Source organism: Thalassophryne amazonica, chromosome 5 (genome assembly GCF_902500255.1).
Source record: "Thalassophryne amazonica chromosome 5, fThaAma1.1, whole genome shotgun sequence".
In the NCBI taxonomy this organism is placed as follows: Eukaryota; Metazoa; Chordata; class Actinopteri; order Batrachoidiformes; family Batrachoididae; genus Thalassophryne; species Thalassophryne amazonica.
The window spans coordinates 58531173-58550084 of record NC_047107.1 but is presented as its reverse complement, the minus strand read 5'-3'; the positions used below and the strand labels follow the sequence as shown (position 1 = coordinate 58550084).

The 18912-nt window shown below is 41.4% G+C and overlaps 1 protein-coding gene across 1 annotated transcript in view; it reads left to right on the top strand.

The window, feature by feature from the left end:
* Nucleotides 1–18912, top strand: part of cfap251 (cilia and flagella associated protein 251) — an 81460-nt gene that overhangs the window by 47657 nt on the left and 14891 nt on the right. Inside the window, exons 13-16 of the mRNA XM_034170382.1 lie at nucleotides 3657–3841; nucleotides 6477–6591; nucleotides 15478–15641; nucleotides 15745–15832. Of these exons, the coding sequence (XP_034026273.1) occupies nucleotides 3657–3841; nucleotides 6477–6591; nucleotides 15478–15641; nucleotides 15745–15832 (552 nt within the window). The remainder of the gene's footprint in view (nucleotides 1–3656; nucleotides 3842–6476; nucleotides 6592–15477; nucleotides 15642–15744; nucleotides 15833–18912) is intronic.

Genomic DNA, 18912 nt, shown 5'->3' with positions numbered 1-18912 from the left:
GAGAGAAAGAGGAGAGAGAGAGAGACAAAGAGGAGGAGAGAGAGAGGGAGGGAAGGAGGACGAAAAAGTGTTATTAGACGTAAAAAAGCAGTGAAACAATTTTAATAAATGATCTTCTTCACCACACAGCCTCAGTGAAACAGTAAGTGTGAAAAACTGATTCAGAAAGTTTTTTTCATCCAGGATTCATCTTTAAAAGAGCAGATTTACTCCTTTACTTCTTCCAGAATTATTTTATTTATATATATATATATATATATATATATTTATATATATATATATATATATATATATATATATATATATATATATATATATATATATATATATATATATATTTGATAAGTATGCAATTCCACTCAAAAATGTTGAAAAAAGCTAAACTGTCAACATGACAGAAAAACTCTGCCCAGATTCTTACTGGACTAAAGGTACAGTGTGTCATTTTTAAAGAAGAGAGCAAATGTTATGTCCATCAAATATTAATGTGTTTTTAAGCTTTTCAGTGTCATTTATTTTCTTAACATAGACAGAAAAATACAAAAAAGAACTTTGACATTACAACATAAGTGTAAATTTTTTGTCTATTATTCTTGCTTTCAATGCATCTAAAACCAGTCAAAATGACTCGCAACGCGCACCGCCTCGGCGATAATTGCCAACAGCACCGCCATACTAAAAATTGCTGGGGAGAACCCTGTATCATGTGTGCACGAGACCTCTGTATGGAGTGTGCGTTCGTAGCATCTTCTTGCAAGATGCTGTGACGGGAAACATTAGATAACGAACATCGCATCGATTAACGCGCCTTTTGAAGAATATATTGAACAGAATGTCTTTTCCGAAACCGGGCCAGATACCAGGGAAAACACCAGTCAAACACAAAGCATCAATCCCTGCAAGTGTAGAAGCTCCAAAGAAGAGGTATGAAGAGAAAGGAAGAGAGAGGAAGTTTGTGAGTTGCTGGACACAGGATTATCCGTGGCTGGGGCACAAGGAAGAGGACAACACAATATACTGCCATGCCTGTCGGGGTTTTCCTTCAATTGCGGACCAGTAAGGCATTTTTAAATGTTGAAATAAAATAATTTGATTTGCTTTATAAAATATATACTGGCAAATGATCATGCATTGAACAGTGATGAATTCAGAAAACACACAGGAGAGAAGCAGATGCATATCGGCATTTACCAATTGTTTTCATTTTTTCCCCAATTATGAACAATCGCAGCAGAGAAACATGAGCTATGTCTTGGTTAACAGATTAAAAGGCTAGAGGCTATGCATGCAGTATGTGATAAAATTTATTTTTTGGAAATTCAGTTTTACCACCCACACAAGAGAGAAGCAATTTATGAAAAAGTGTAATTTCAGTACTTCCACAGTAACATGCCCCCAGACACCCCTAGGCGACACGCGCCATTGGCGTATGTATCGCGTGCCTTTGGCACGCTTCATGTTGGGGAAAGTGTAATGCATGGACCCACACCAGGGGGCATAAATGAACGGTCAATAGATATGCCAATAAATACAATTTATTGCTGCAAATGTGCACAACAGGTCAAATACTGCTTCTAGTCAGTCAATCACAGTTACATAAAAGGTGACGTGTGGGCAGGCCCGAGGGTAGGAGACGCCTATCCAGAGAAGAGCCGGGACCTACAAGGTTCCACCGCCAACGGAGACCTGCAGTATACCGAAGCCGCCAAGTCCTGAGTCCCCAGGTGGCTTCTGCTTCCAGCTGTCAGATCCGGTACTGCTGGCAGGGAAAACAAACAGTTTAAAGGTGGGTGTGTGTACACCCAGCAAACAGTCAGCAAAAAGTACAGTTCCTTCCTGAGGGAAAAACCTCCACCTCCTTACACAGGAACCCAGTACGTGCAGTGCCTAATGTATCACTTAACAAGTCAGGAGTGAGGAGTGGGTATGCCAACTCCTTCCAACTTCCACAAACTCGGCTACAAGCTGCAAGTGTACAAAAGGTTAACGACTGCAAAAAGCTCTGATGTAAAAAACATGTGCGTATGGCACAGAACGGCTGAGTTGTTTACCTGCGTGGTAAGCTGATAACTCGGCAGAGTTCTAGTGTCTCTTCCAGGCTTTTATGGATGGTGGTGATGAATGATGATGATTACTGACAGCTGTCAGCGCCTGGCTTCTGGTGACTCCTGTGGTGACTGCGCCCTCTGGTGCCTGAAACCTGACAACAGGCAGGGCGCCCTTTGGTGTTGGCCAGCAGTACCTCCTCTTCGGGCGGCCCACACAACACTTCACGCGGCTCGCTCCTGCGGCGCTCGCTTGTCCGGACAACCAGCTTTTCCTATAGGACAAGTAAACCGCCAGGGTTACTTGTCCTATGGACAAGTACACTAAAAAGCTTAATGTCAATGCCTGCAATGAGTTAGTTGAACTCAAACCAGCTGAGGAAACCGATTGCCTTAAACCATTTGAGTTTGCCAACTTAAATAAAATAATTTTCACAAATTTAATTGTTAAAGTTTTAGTAACTTAATTTATAGTTAATTAAGCATTAAACAACGAGAAGCCATGCATTATACGGTTTGAATGCACGACGTGAATGCACTTTGCGTTACTCCGCAAAGTGCATTCAAACCGTATAATGCACGGCTTCGAGTTGTTTAATCCGCTTATACCAGGGTCCCACACAGTGAGCTAACATACAAATATTTATTTAAGTTAACAGAACTTGATAAAAATGCGTAAGTATTTGGGACTATGTTATGCCAGTCTCAAGATAATTTCATCCTTGGCCACTGTTCTCTTCTTCTTTCCCGTCTTCAGTGTTGTCCAGTTCGTCCGATGTTAAATCTTTATGCCGTTGCATTTGCTGTTCTTCTCGTTTGCTGTCCTCCTCTTCCCATTCCTCAAATGTTTTATTTTGGCCAAAAATATTAAAATTCACTTGGAAATCTATGTTTTATCACGTTTCTGTCATTCACCTGTCAAAACACAGCTGATCTGCGCCAACTGATTTGCGCGTTGCTGTGGTGACGACCAGAGAGGAGTGATATTGCAGTGACTTAACTCGCCGAACTACTTGTGCGTATACACGAAAATAATGCATGCCAGTTAGACATGGATTTCTCACTGACCATGGTATAAACTTATGTAAATCTAGTTTGTGTTTTCAATAAAAACGTGTCAAATAAATTTCTGCCTAAAAAATTTGCATTACATTTTGGATTACAGTTTTTGGTTTACTTGTTGACTCTGCCCATTCGCTCCCCTCGGGACGCAAACTCACAATCTCCGGCATGGAAGTCGGATTCTCTAACCAGAAGGCTAAAACCCAGGGCTCTGGCCTTGTGACCAGAGAATTCTTTTGAGCTGTTGGGAGTGAGGTTTACTAACTACATATGCACAACGACACCTGCTGGCCTCCGTTACATAAACTCAATTAAAATGAGTGAATGGAATGCACTGGAAATAAATCACCAACACTTAAATGCCCCTAAAACTTTAAATGCACTTAAAGGAACTGAGTTGTTATGACAATTCATTTTTGAGTTAGTTTAATTAATAGAAATAAGTGACTATAATGTTTTCAAAGTTTGAGTTACATTAGCTTAATTATTGTATTAAAATGGAGTATTCGGTTTAACAGTGCACTGTGCATGTGTGACACTGAACAACAGGTGGAGTATGACCTAGACAACAGTGATGAGAACCAGCTCCTGATCTTGAACTCAGAGCACATTGAGCAAAGCGCAGTGCCAACATGTATGACATGGTATCCATCTCCCACAAGAGAGGAATTCCTTCTCACTGCCTCAGACCAATACAAGATGAAGATTTTAAACAGCACTACCAAGAAGTGCAGGTCTGTGACCTTCTGAAAACCAGTTGATGTTTTTTTTTTTTGGGGGGGGGGGGGGGTACTCTTTGTCTAAGTGCACTTTAACTGATGAAGTTACCAGACTGTGATGATTTACGAGGTCTGTTAGAAAAGTATGTGACCTTTTTATTTTTTCAAAAACCTGATGGATTTGAATCACGTGTGCTTGCATGAGCCAACCTTGAACCTTCGTGCGCATGCGTGATTTTTTTCACGCCTGTCGGTTGGGCCATTTGCTGGTAAGCAGCCTTTGTGTGAGGATGGGTGGAGTCTCTCTGCATTTTTTCTTTGCAAGGAAATGGCGGAACGACTGGAGCAGAGCGACTGCATCAAATTTTGCCAGAAACTGGGTGACAGCCAGGTGGAAACCATTCGGATTATTCAGACGGCTTTCGGTGACAATCCTATGGGTATCACACAGATTAAGGAGCGGTACAACCGGTTTAAAGACGGCCGCACAGCGGTGGAGAGCGCGCCGCACTCCGGGCAGCCATCAACACGCTGAAATGACCAGATCATTTCCAAAGTGAACGCTGTGGTGATGTGGGACCGTCGTGTGACTATCCGAGAAATTGCGGAAGAGGTGGACATCAGCACTTTTTCGGCACATTCCACTGTGACAGAAGATTTTGCCATGAAAAGAGTTGCAGCGAAATTCATCGGCACAAAGTTGATGGCGCAGCAAAAGCGCCTTCGTGTTGAAGCCTCACAGGACATGCTGGGACATGCCCAGCTCTTCCACCATTCAGAAGATTCAGATGGCTTTCGGTGGCTTTTCAGTCGTGTGACTATCTGAGAAATTGTGAGCTGGGCATGTCCCAGCATGTCCTGTGAAGCTTCAACACGAAGGCGCTTTTGCTGCGCCATCAGCTTCGTGCCAAAGAATTTTGGCGCGCTCTCCACCACTGTGCGGCCGTCTTTAAACCGGTTGTACTGCTCCTTAATCTGTGTGATACCCATAGGATTGTCACCGAAAGCCGTCTGAATAATCCGAATGGTTTCCACCTGGCTGTCGCCCAGTTTCTGGCAAAATCTGATGCAGTCGCGCTGCTCCAGTCGTTCCACCATTTCCTTGCAAAGAAAAAACGCAGAGATACTCCACCCATCCTCACACAAAGGCTGCTTACAAGCAAATGACGCTACCGACAGGAGTGAAAAAAATCACGCATGTGCACGAAGGTTCAAGGTTGGCTCATGCAAGCACACGTGATTGAAATCCATCAGGTTTTTGAAAAAAATAAAAAGGTCGGATACATTTCTAACAGACCTCGTATTTATTTATTTCACCTGCACATGATACAAATGTCATCTTTTGATTATCTTTCATTTGTGACCATGCACAGATCTTAATTAAAGGTATAGGGCCACTAAGCTTTTTAAGATTTAAAGCATAAAAAGAAGTTTCTTTGGCACCAATATAATTTTATTAGTCTTTAAATAGAGGATCCATAATATGAGATTACCAATACAATCAAAATCTGGATTGTCAAGAAAAAATAATAAAAAGTTCCCCTGAAGGGTAAATTTTCAAAAGAACCAACGACCTTGAACTACTGACGTCAGCAACGGTTGAGACTCACACAGTCTATTACAGTGACATCATAGATTACATGGGGGCTTTCTCAGATTTGCACAGGGAGGCACCATGATGTCAGTGGCTGGTCTCTCTCTGCCTGCTAATCCAACATGGCGGATAACGCTCCAAAACCACTGTGTTTCTGTGTAAATCTAACTTGTTTCTCATATATTATGTAAAATATACCAAGAAATAAACACTTCTAAAACGAAAAATGCTGTAACCAGATAATTCCTCTGAAGTGATTTACAAGACATCTCATGGATGTCAGTGTGCACACTATGTGTGCGCGCATCACTCACAGTCAAAGGTAACTTCCAGTCTTTTCAAAAGTTCATGCATGCACACATGTACTCCCTCCTGCAGACACCGTTAAAAATAAAATATTAATTATGGAATTACTACCAGATAATTATATTCTTTTCATTAAAATGAGCTACAATTTTACATGGCTTCTAAAATAAACCGACATCATAATGCTTGGATTTCAGTAGAAACTAAATTTTGTCAGGTTAGTCAAATTTGGGTGGCGAGCAGTTACTTCCCGATAACCTGTCCGACCATGCCTGGCTCCATGAAGAAACTGCAGTTTCCTAAATTTCTGTGAGATAAGAAAAATATTATTCTGCAGCATTATAGAAGGATTCTGAGGCATGTCCAAACCCCACCCCTGCCACATTTTTTCCATGTAATGTGGAGTTGCTTCAGGAAGGGCATCTGGTGTAAAACTTGTGTCAGATCAACTTGCAGATCTACCTTGTATCTGCTGTGGCGACCCTGAGTGAAAAATGAGGGAGCAGCTGAAAGGACTTACTTATCTTTAGTGAAATTTGGGTGGCCGTATACCTTTAAAGTCGATCTCTGGTTATGTAACTGTAGCCAGATCAGTTACAGTTCACTTACAAAGATGTGAACTGTCCATATGAAAAACTTAAGTTTGTGCGGGGGGCTGTTTCAGGTCATTTTATTTAGTAATGTGAACATAGACAGTTTTTGGACTGTCCCTATGAATTTTGAAAATTCACATGGGCATTTTCCAAACAGGAGGACACTCCTTGGCCCAACATATGGCTCTCCCATCAAGAACATAATGGTTCTCCCTGTCTCTAAAGAAAATGAGAGACACTCATTTTACCTGGCTTATATCACAGAGGACAAGGTCAGTGCACTAATTATTTTATTGATTTATTTTGGCATTTAGCTTAGTTTATTTTGTTTGTGGCTTTTTATCAATTAACCTAGTTTAGCCAGATATTCGAAGTACTACACCCAAGTCTGCTGCCCAAATCATAATATATCTGACCATGTTGGCAGTGGGCCCAGACAGTAGTGATTACAGGTTATTTTTTTTTGTCTAAGTTTGTCTGGACCTAGAAGTAGAGATCTGGCTAGCAGTCACTTGCTGATGACCTGTCTGATCCTGCCTGGCTCCATGAACAGACTACAGTTTCCTAAATGTCTGTGAGATAATGACAAGATTATACTGCAGCATTATAGAGGGAGCATGTCCAACTGAGATGAGAGCCTGCAGTAGAATCAGAACACATTGGATGGATAATACAACCCCTGGCAAAAATTATGGAATCACCGGCCTCGGAGGATGTTCATTCAGTTGTTTAATTTTGTAGAAAAAAAGCAGATCACAGACATGACACAAAACTAAAGTCATTTCAAATGGCAACTTTCTGGCTTTAAGAAACACTATAAGAAATCAGGAAAAAAAATTGTGGCAGTCAGTAACGGTTACTTTTTTAGACCAAACAGAGGGAAAAAAATATGGAATCACTCAATTCTGAGGAAAAAATTATGGAATCATGAAAAACAAAAGAACGCTCCAACACATCACTAGTATTTTGTTGCACCACCTCTGGCTTTTATAACAGCTTGCAGTCTCTGAGGCATGGACTTAATGAGTGACAAACAGTACTCTTCATCAATCTGGCTCCAGCTTTCTCTGATTGCTGTTGCCAGATCAGCTTTGCAGGTTGGAGCCTTGTCATGGACCATTTTCTTCAACTTCCACCAAAGATTTTCAGTTGGATTAAGATCCGGACTATTTGCAGGCCATGACATTGACCCTATGTGTCTTTTTGCAAGGAATGTTTTCACAGTTTTTGCTCTATGGCAAGATGCATTATCATCTTGAAAAATGATTTCATCATCCCCAAACATCCTTTCAATTGATGGGATAAGAAAAGTGTCCAAAATATCAACGTAAACTTGTGCATTTATTGATGATGTAATGACAGCCATCTCCCCAGTGCCTTTACCTGACATGCAGCCCCATATCATCAATGACTGTGGAAATTTACATGTTCTCTTCAGGCAGTCATCTTTATAAATCTCATTGGAACGGCACCAAACAAAAGTTCCAGCATCATCACCTTGCCCAATGCAGATTCGAGATTCATCACTGAATATGACTTTCATCCAGTCATCCACAGTCAACGATTGCTTTTTCTTAGCTCTTTGTAACCTTGTTTTTTTCTGTTTAGGTGTTAATGATGGCTTTCGTTTAGCTTTTCTGTATGTAAATCCCATTTCCTTTAGGCGGTTTCTTACAGTTCGGTCACAGACGTTGACTCCAGTTTCCTCCCATTCGTTCCTCATTTGTTTTGTTGTGCATTTTCGATTTTTGAGACATATTGCTTTAAGTTTTCTGTCTTGACGCTTTGATGTCTTCCTTGGTCTACCAGTATGTTTGCCTTTAACAACCTTCCCATGTTGTTTGTATTTGGTCCAGAGTTTAGGCACAGCTGACTGTGAACAACCAACATCTTTTGCAACATTGCGTGATGATTTACCCTCTTTTAAGAGTTTGATAATCCTCTCCTTTGTTTCAATTGACATCTCTCGTGTTGGAGCCATGAGTCATGTCAGTCCACTTGGTGCAACAGCTCTCCAAGGTGTGATCACTCCTTTTTAGATGCAGACTAACGAGCAGATCTGATTTGATGCAGGTGTTAGTTTTGGGGATGAAAATTTACAGGGTGATTCCATAATTTATTCCTCAGAATTGAGTGAGTCCATATTTTTTTCCCTCTGCTTGGTCTAAAAAAGTAACCGTTACTGACTGCCACAGTTATTTTTCCTGATTTCTTATAGTGTTTCTTAAAGCCAGAAAGTTGCCATTTGAAATGACTTTAGTTTTGTGTCATGTCTGTGATGTGCTTTTTTTCTACAAAATTAAACAACTGAATAAACATCCTCCAAGGCCGGTGATTCTATAATTATTGCCAGGGGTTGTATAAACACTGTTAATCCCATCTATAGTAGTCTGGGAATGTTTTGGGATTTCCCAGGGAAGCAGGATGTGGAAAAAGGACATCTGCGTAAACATTGTTGTCTAGTGACAGATAAGTGATGGATGGATGGATGGATGGATGGTTGGATGGATGGATGGATAACATGATTTATAAAAATCTCTCTGGTCTGTGGTGCTCCATGACTGAAATAATTTAACTTACTATCAGTGGTATCCATCTTTTCCCAGGTGACGAGTAGTTACCAATTTGTTGGGGTTTTTATATTAAAAATAAAAAATAAAATAAGCACACCATTGGAATCAGCACATCATTACAGTTGTTTTAGGCTATTAAATAAACTACAGCACTCAGAGTGTTCTTATTCAGTCCTTTAAAAGTGTTACATGATTCTGCTGAAACGGTCAAACTCTTGCTGTTTTCTTAGAGTGTTAAGATACTTACTAAAGCTTTTAAATATTGATCATTTTATTGTTTCACATTCTGTATTTTATTGACTTAGAGTAATGAATGCCATGATTCCACAATTCAGTTTATTAATATAGCAACAAATTACAACAGAGCTGCCTCAAGGCCCTTCACATGGGTAAGGTCTAACTTTACAACCCCCTCCCCCCGAGCAAGCACACAGCGACAGTGGCAAGAAAAAAAAACCTCCCTCTAGCATTTTTTAAAAGAAGAAACCTCAAGCAGCCCAGACTCAGAGGGGTGACTCACCGTTTAGGTCAGTCTAACAAATAACAGACAAGACAAACAAAAACAACAACAAAAAAAACCCTGACTGAATAGGGTCGAAATAGCACCATATAAACAGTCTCTGATACAGTAGGTGGTGGTATGCAGCTCTAAATCTAGTTTGTGATTCACTGATAAACACAAAGAAGAAAAAGTTATATTTTCATTATTATAAGTGTTAAGTTGATATTCAGACTGTGGCTGATGACATGACCAACGTGAGCATCTTAAAGCACTGATTCAAGATGGAGTTAATTATTCACGTGTGTTGAAAATGACATTGTCTTGTACATAACCTGGAACATGAAGTGATGGTAAAATTTCAATTCAATTTATTTCAGTTTATTTAGTTTAGATAGCGCCAAATCACAACAAAGCTGCCTCAAGGCGCTTCACACAAGTAAGGTCTAACCTTACCAACCCCTAGAGTAAGTATACAGGCGAGAATGATAAGAAAAAACTCTGTAATAATAATGAGGAAGAAACCTCAAGCAGACCAGACTCAGAGGAGTGACCCACTGGTTAGGCCATTCTAACAGTTACAATATTTGCAAGTTTTACAAAAATGGAACATAAATAACAAGGTGAATTTGATGAGATGTCCATGCAGGCATCCATTCCACAGGCAGGGGTCATCCATCATTCCATTCAGTGGGCCTGTTCCCGTGGCAGAGTCCATTCCATGTTCCACATCTGTTTCAGACATTATACTGTCGTTGAACCCAGCACGTGACATCGTGATGTTATCCGGACCCAGGATAGAGAGGGAAAAACCTACACCTAAGGTAAAATTAAGCAACAGGAAAGCAGAGCAAACTCTGAAGTGATCGCTGGCTGTTAGTCCTAAGCTTCACTAACAGACCCAAAATTTAGATAAAGTTGAGGTCAAGACCTGCTCCGTTTACTAATAAAATGAATTTAAAAGGATAGGAAGCATAGTACCATGCTATGCCAGTATGCTAGCCATATGAGAGGGAAAATAAATGAATGTTATGTTTGGACTTGAAGGTCTGTACAGAATCTGATTCTTTTATTGCCATAGGGGGCTCATTTCACAAAACAGGTGCATGATAAGAGAAGGCTCTGTAGCCCGCAAACTTTTTTTTCACCCTAGGGACACAAAATAGCCCTGCACCCTGAGAACGCATAGCCCGGGCAGGTACGTAGGGTTTAATTAGGTCGGCTAAGTAGGGAGGCGGTAGTCCATGAATAATTTTATTGGTTAATAGCAGAACCTTAAAATCCCGTCTCAGAGACAGGAAGCCAGTGAAGAGATGATCAGATTGGGTGTAATGTGGTCAAACTTTGTGCTTCTTGTCATGAGTCTGCCAGCAGCATTTTGAACCAATTAGAGACCCCTAATGCTGGACTGCGATAAACTAGAAAATAGAACATTGCAGTAGTCCAATCTAGAAGAGACAAATGCATTAATCACGGTTTCAGCATCAACCATAGACTGGATGGGCCAAATCTTTGCTGTGTGTTGCAGGTGGAAGAAAGCAGTCCTCGTATTATCTCTAATGTGTAGGTCAAAAGACAATGTAGGATCAAAAATCACCCCAAGGTTCCTTACTTTGTCAGTGAGCGTAGGTTAAGCATTAGCTGGTCAAATTGATGCCGATGTCTTGCTGGACCAAAAGCCATCATTTCAGTCTTCTCCGAGTTTAAAAGTAAGAAATTGCTAGACATCCAGCTTTTCACTGATTGCAAGGCAATCTTCTAAGGATTTTATGTGAATGAGATTACCAGCTGTTATTGGCATGTATAACTGAGTGTCATCAGGATAGCAATGAAAGGTAATCCCAAAAAGTCACAGTATGTGCCCAAGGGGTGCTATATAAAGGGAGAAAAGCAAGGGGCCTAAGACGGACCCCTGTGGAACCCTATATCTCATGTCACTAAGGTTAGAGGTAGTGTTATATAAGACACAGTGAGAACGACTAGTAGGTATGATGTGAACCATGCTGTCACGATTTGGGCGTGAGTGGATGACAAACCCAGAAGCGGGGAGCAGAGAGTGAGATGTCAAACACAGATTTATTACCACAGAGGATGGTACAGAGTGTTCAAAATGTGTAATGCAGCCTAGCCCTGTGGAGACCGGCCCGCTCAGCGTTGGAGCCAGGAGTACCACAGCCCAGATAACTTCAGTCCTGGAGAACGGATCCGGAGCCAGGTGGCCGCCTGCAAGCTTTTGATGCCGTCTGGAGGAGACACACAGATGAGTGAGTACTGAGCTTAATTGTTTTTGTCCAGAAAATAACCACAGTCAATATGCAACAGTTGTCTTAGCTGAAACCTGTGTGCTGGAAGGAGCTGAAGCTGAAAAAGGCTGTGGCAAAACACCGCTAGTGAAAAAGTCTCTGACAGACTGCAGGTCAAAAATAGCTGAGCGCTAAACAAGAAGCTTAGATTAATCCAGAAATATACTGCGTAGGAATGCACAAGAAAGGGGCCAGTTACCATGGAAGGTTAGCTGAGTTTCTGGCGAAGATGGAGTGCAGAGCCCAGGTTTATATACAGATGTTGATGAGATATGGAACAGGTGTGTCAATCAGCTTGCAGCGCGCCACTTGTGCAGAGCAGAGGAGAAAAGCAGCAGCAGCAGAAAACAGCAAAGCAGGCAGCCCATGACACATGCAAGGACATTCCCAGTAATCCCAAAATGATTCTCCAGAATATTGAGTAAAATACAGTGATCCACCGTATCAAACGCAGCACTAAGGTCTAACAGCACCAGAACCATAGTGGTGTCAGAATCCATTGCAAGGAGAATTTTTCAATTTTCAATTTATTTTCATTTATATAGCACCAAATGACAAGAGTTGCCTCAAGGTTACCACTTTAGTGAGAGCTGACTCTGTGGAATGTTATGTTCTAAAAGCAGACTGCAGTGGCTCAAAAGATTATTTTCAGTAAGGTGGTCTACGAGCTGCTGTGAAACCACAAAATGATAGATTTGATATCAGCCTTTCATTTTTTAATACGAGGTCTATTAGAAAAGAAACCGACGTTTTTATTTTTTCAAAAACTATATGGATTTGAATCACGTGTGATTGCGTCAGACAAGCTTGAACCCTTGTGCACATGCGTGAGTTTTTCCACGCCTGTCGGTTGCGTCATTCGCCTGTGAGCAGGCTTTGAGTGAGGAGTGGTCCACCCCCTCGGCGGATTTTCATTGTCAGGAAATGGCGGAATGATTTGGGCTTTTTTTCCATCAGAATTTTTTCAGAAACTGTTAGAGACTGGCAGCTGGAAACCATTAGAAAAATTTATCTGGCTTTCGGTGAAAATTTTACAGGCTTCACAGAGAATAAGGACTGTTACTATAGCTTTAAGGATGGCTTTAAGGATGCTCGGCGCGCCGCGCTCTGTGCCGCCATCGAGAGCCACAAACCACCGCATCATTTCTAAACGGATGGCTCTGTGGATCCGAGACCATCGTGTGCTCTTTATCTGGTTATCACAAGAGCTGGACATCAACCATTTTCCGGAAGATTTCACTTTTAACAAGAGATTTTGTCATGGAAAGCCGAGCAGAGGCTTCGCGCGTCACGACCGATTTGCTGATGCGACGCGCGAAGCCTCCGCTCCTCTTTCCATGACAAAAACTTCTGTAACAGTGGAATGTGCCGTTCATTTCCAAACTGGAAAGCTGTGTTTTATCCGGGACGTCATCTGACTAGCACAGGAATTGTGAAAAGACGTGGACATCAGCACCTTTTCAGCACATTGAGACAGACGTGCGGAGGAATTCCGCGTGTCGCGGCGGTGCCGCATGGCGCAAAGCAACGCCATGATGAAGCCTCACGGGACATGTTCTGGCATGTCCAGGCACATCCACAATTTCTCAGATAATCACTCGATGGAAAAACCACAGACAGCTGTCTGAACGCCATCTCAAAGCTGTCCTGTGAGACCAAAATGGAGGTGTTCCTTTGTCTCGCTCCATCAGCAAATCGGTCGTGACGCGCGAAGCCTCCGCTCAGCTTTCCATGACAAAATCTCTTGTTAAAAGTGAAATCTGCTGGAAAATGGTTGATGTCCAGCTCTTGTGATAACCAGAGAAAGTGCACACGACGGTCCGGCTCCACAGAGCCATCCGTTTAGAAATGATCCGGTGGTTTGTGGCTCTCGATGGCGGCATGGAGCGCGGCGCGCCGAACGTCCTTAAAGCCGTCCTTAAAGCTGTAGTAACAGTCCTTATTCTCTGTGAAGCCTGTAAAATTTTCACCGAAAGCCAGATAAATTTTTCTAATGGTTTCCAGCTGCCAGTCTCTAACAGTTTCTGAAAAAATTCTGATGGAAAAAAAGCCCAAATCATTCCGCCATTTCCTGACAATGAAAATCCTCCGAGGGGGTGGACCACTCCTCACTCAAAGCCTGCAAACAGGCGAATGACGCAACCGACAGGCGTGGAAAATCTCACGCATGCGCACGAGGGTTCAAGCTTGTCTGACGCAATCACACGTGATTCAAATCCATATGGTTTTTGAAAAAAATAATAAGGTCGGATACTTTTCTAATAGACCTCGTATACTAAGATTAGATTTCTTAAGTAATAGTTTAATCACTGCAGATTTGAAACATTTAGGAACAGATCCAGAGGTTAATGTTATACAAATAATGAATGTTTATGAGAATGGAAAAATGAATGTAAATGTAAAAACAATGTAAAAAGAATGTAAAAAATATTTATTATTTGTTTTATATTACCGCTAAAATAGATCCTTGTCATTTGATATTTTATTAATTTATAAACAACAGAAAAGGGACTTACATTTTGGTGTACCACTGCTGCTAAAGTCCAAATTGTGACGTGTAGTCCATGATGCTGTGCACTGACAACGGACTTCCATAATAAAAGGAAAAAAAAAAAGACTTTGTGTAGTTCCTCAGTCCAGCCAAAAAGCACGTCAGCTTTTCATCTGAACAGCTCTTCATGCATCCAGACAGCTTACAGCGGAGTGGATTGTGTGTGTCTGTGTATGTGAGTGTGTATGTGTTACAAGAATTAGCAGCATCAGTTAGCGCAATCAAATTGTCTTCATAGAGTCGTCCCCCGTGTGTGCACATATGCAACTGGGCCGGTGCTTGTGCGCGCGTGTACTACCCAAAAAAAAAGAATGTGTACATCCTCAGTGCAGCCAAAAAAAAAAAAAATCACATCACAAATTAGTCCAGCTTTTCATTCCAACGTCCTGCCAACAGCCTCCAGACAGACAGTGGATTTGTTTTGTGTGTGTGTGTGTGTGTGTGTGTGTGTGTGTGTGTGTGTGTGTGTGTGTGTGTGTGTGTGTGTGTGTGTGTGTGTGTGTGTGTGTATACATGCACGCACATGTTTGTGTGTGGGTGCGCGCGTGAATGTACGTTCATGAGTGCATGCACGAGCATGAGTGTGCATGCGCGAGCACATGTGCATGCGTGTGTACATGTGCAGAGTGCAGTGGTACCAAACGTATGGAACCAAATTTGCACTCTAAATGGAACCAAACTGAAAAAACTAAATACAATGCAACACAAAATAAAACGAATGAATCCATGTCATGTGACATACAACGCACCAATCAAATGACAAGGATCCACTCACCCGTTATATAATATATTAATAATTTCCAGCACAGTAGGCTCAAGAGTGGGCCACAGGTCCTTAAACAGTTTTGTTGGTATAGGGTCAAATAAGCAGGTTGCACTTCTAGCAGACATTACAAGTTTCTTCAGCATGGCCAGTGAGATACTAACAAATTTGGCAAATCTGCTTATAGCACCCACCTCGACGACAGGGTGTAGTGGCTGAATTAAAAAAATACAAAAGTAAAATGTTGTTCCTGCACTCGGTACATTCAGTCCTACTTTTTTAGATGAGTGCTGTATTAGTAACAACACATGATCCATCCATCTGTCCGCTTTGTCTTGTCCCAGTAGGGGTTTTAGAGGGCGCTTGAGCCAGTCACAGTGTACATCATGCAGAGGTGGGGTACACCCTGAAAGGATGCAGTGCTATGATTGTCTTCATTTTTATTACAGACATGTTTAATTCCTTTTAGGTAGGTCTTCAGATTCTGCCTCTTGATGGAAACCCCTACAAGTCCACAGCTTTGATTTGCCATCCAAGAGGGGTTTCTGCATTGGCCTGCTCCTACGACGGTCAGTTTGTTTTTACTGCAGGTGTGGCCGACTGCACTGTCCTGTCATGGAAGATAAACTTGAAGTAAGACTTAATTGCACCAATTTAGAGACAAGAGGACATGAATGAGGAATATATTTGAGTATCCTGAAGATAATCCTTTTTCTTTTTCCTTTTGTGAATATAGTGCTTTGGAGGCAGCAGCTGCCTTGGGAGGAAATGATATGGTTCCCTTTTACAATTTTATAGGAGGGAGAGATGGCCAGTTCTACAAAGTGGGTTATTTGTAATCCTGCACACTGTAGCACATTGACCTGTCTAGTGACCATATTATTATAATGGTATTGCCTCATTCCCTGTCCCCAGCCAAAATGTTTGATTGTTTAAGCAAAATAACTGAATCACTTTTAGGAAACCTTGTGGAAATATCAGTTTCCCTCAGAGGTATTTTGATTATATATATATATATATATATATATATATATATATATATATATATATATATATATATATATATATATATATATATATATATATATATATATATATATATATATATATATATATATATATATATATATAAGGTCTCCCAGCGCCGATCGACATGCTCAGACCCCGCTGAAACAACCAGATCATTTCCAACGTGAAGGCTTTGTTGATCCGGGACCTCGTCTGACTTTCACAAAAAGGCAGGAGACATGGACATCACCACTTTTTCGGCACATTCCACTGTTACAGGAGTTTTTTTCATGGAAAGAAAAGCGGAGGGAGGCGCCACGGAGCCGTTCATTACGCTGGACAAAACCACCTCGGTGTTGGTCTCACAGGACGGCTTTCAGGTGGATTTCAGATGGATTCCTGTTGCTTTTCAGTCGTGTGATTATCCGATTGTGATTGTGCATGAGCTGGACATGCCCCAACATGTCCTGGAAGGCTTCATCACGGCGTTGCTTTGCGCCATGCGGCTCCACTGTGACGCGCGGAACTCCTCCGCACGTCTGTCTTAATGTGCTGAAAAAGTGCTGATGTCCACGTCTTTTCACAATTCCTGTGCTCGTCAGACGACATACCGGATCAAGACAACGTCCAGATTAGAAATGAACGGCACATTCCACTGTTACAGGAGTTTTTGTCATGGAAAGAGGAGTGCGGTGGAGCGTCCTTAAAGCGGCAGTAACACTCCTTAATCTGTATAATCCCCATAAAATCGTCCCTGAAAGCCATATTAATTTTCCGAACAGTGTCCACCTGGAGGTCTCTCACAGTTTCTGGAAAAAAATTGATGCAGCAAAGCTCCAAATCGTTCAGACATTTATTCGCAATAAAAATCTGACGAGAGGGGTGGACCACTGCTCACACAAAGCCTGCTCACAGGCGAATGACGCAACCGACAGGCGTGAAAAAACTCATGCATGCGCACCAAGGTTCAAGCTTGGCTGATGCAATCACACATGATTCAAATCCTTATGGTTTTTGAAAAAAATAAAAAGGTCCAATACTTTTCTCACAGACCTCATATATACAGTAGTGTTCAGAATAGTAGTAGTGCTATGTGACTAAAAAGATTAATCCAGGTTTTGAGTATATTTCTTATTGTTACGTGGGAAACAAGGTACCAGTAGATTCAGTAGATTCTCACAAATCCAACAAGACCAAGCATTCATGATATGCACACTCTTAAGACTATGAAATTGGACTATTAGTAAAAAAAAAGTAGAAAAGGGGGTGTTCACAATAATAGTAGTGTGGCATTCAGTCAGTGAGTTCGTCAGTTTTGTGGAACAAACAGGTGTGAATCAGGTGTCCCATATTTAAGGATGAAGCCAGCACCTGTTGAACATGCTTTTCTCTTTGAAAGCCTGAGGAAAATGGGACGTTCAAGACATTGTTCAGAAGAACAGCGAAGTTTGATTAAAAAGTTGATTGGAGAGGGGAAAACTTATACGCAGGTGCAAAAAATTATAGGCTGTTCATTTACAATGATCTCCAATGCTTTAAAATGGACAAAAAAAACAGAGATGCGTGGAAGAAAACGGAAAACAACCATCAAAATGGATAGAAGAATAACCAGAATGGCAAAGGCTCACCCACTGATCAGCTCCAGGATGATCAAAGACAGTCTGGAGTTACCTGTAAGTGCTGTGACAGTTAGAAGACGCCTGTGTGAAGCTAATTTATTTGCAAGAATCCCCCGCAAAGTCCCTCTGTTAAATAAAAGACGTGCAGAAGAGGTTACAATTTGCCAAAGAATACATCAACTGGCCTAAAGAGAAATGGAGGAATATTTTGTGGACTGATGAGAGTAAAATTGTTCTTTTTGGGTCCAAGGGCCGCAGACAGTTTGTGAGACGACCCCCAAACTCTGAATTCAAGCCACAGTTCACAGTGAAGACAGTGAAGCATGGTGGTGCAAGCATCATGATATGGGCATGTTTCTCCTACTATGGTGTTGGGCCTATATATCGCATACCAGGTGTCATGGATCAGTTTGGATATGTCACAATACTTGAAGAGGTCATGTTGCCTTATGCTGAAGAGGACATACCCTTGAAATGGGTGTTTCAACAAGACAATGACCCCAAGCACACTAGTAACCGAGCAAAATCTTGGTTCCAAACCAACAAAATTAATGCCTCGCAGATGTGAAGAAATCATGAAAAACTGTGGTTATACAACTAAATACTAGTTTAGTGATTCACAGGATTGCTAAAAAAAAGCAGTTTGAACATAATAGTTTTGAGTTTGTAGCATCAACAGCAGATAAGTAAGTTCCTTCGGCTGCTCCCTTGTTTGCACTCGGGGTCGCCACAGCAAATCCAAGGTGGATCTGCATGTTGAATTGGCACAGGTTTTACGCCGGATGCCCTTCCTGACGCAACTCCACATTACATGGAGAAATGTGGCAGGGGTGGGATTTGAACCCGGAACCTTCTGCACTGAAACCAAGCGCATTAACCACTTGGCCACCACCCCTGCATTAGCATCAACAGCAGATGCTACTATTATTGTGAACACCCCCTTTTCTATTTTTTTTTACTAATAGCACAATTTCATAGCCTTAAGAGTGTGCATATCATGAATGCTTGGTCTTGTTGGTGTCAGGGATTTGGCAGGGTCAGGGCGCTGAGCCCTTGTTTCTGGTCTGCTTCGGCTTTGATTTATTAATATTTGTTTTCTTTGGGATTTATTTAATTATGTTTTTCGTGTTACTTTGTTTCTTGTTATTCTGTTGCCATTATCCAGTTCCGTTCTAGTTTTGTTCTGTCAGGTTATGTTTGCATTATTGATCATTAGTTTATCATCCATGTATTTTCTCATTTGTGTTATCTGTTATGCTTTATACTGGGGTTTTGCT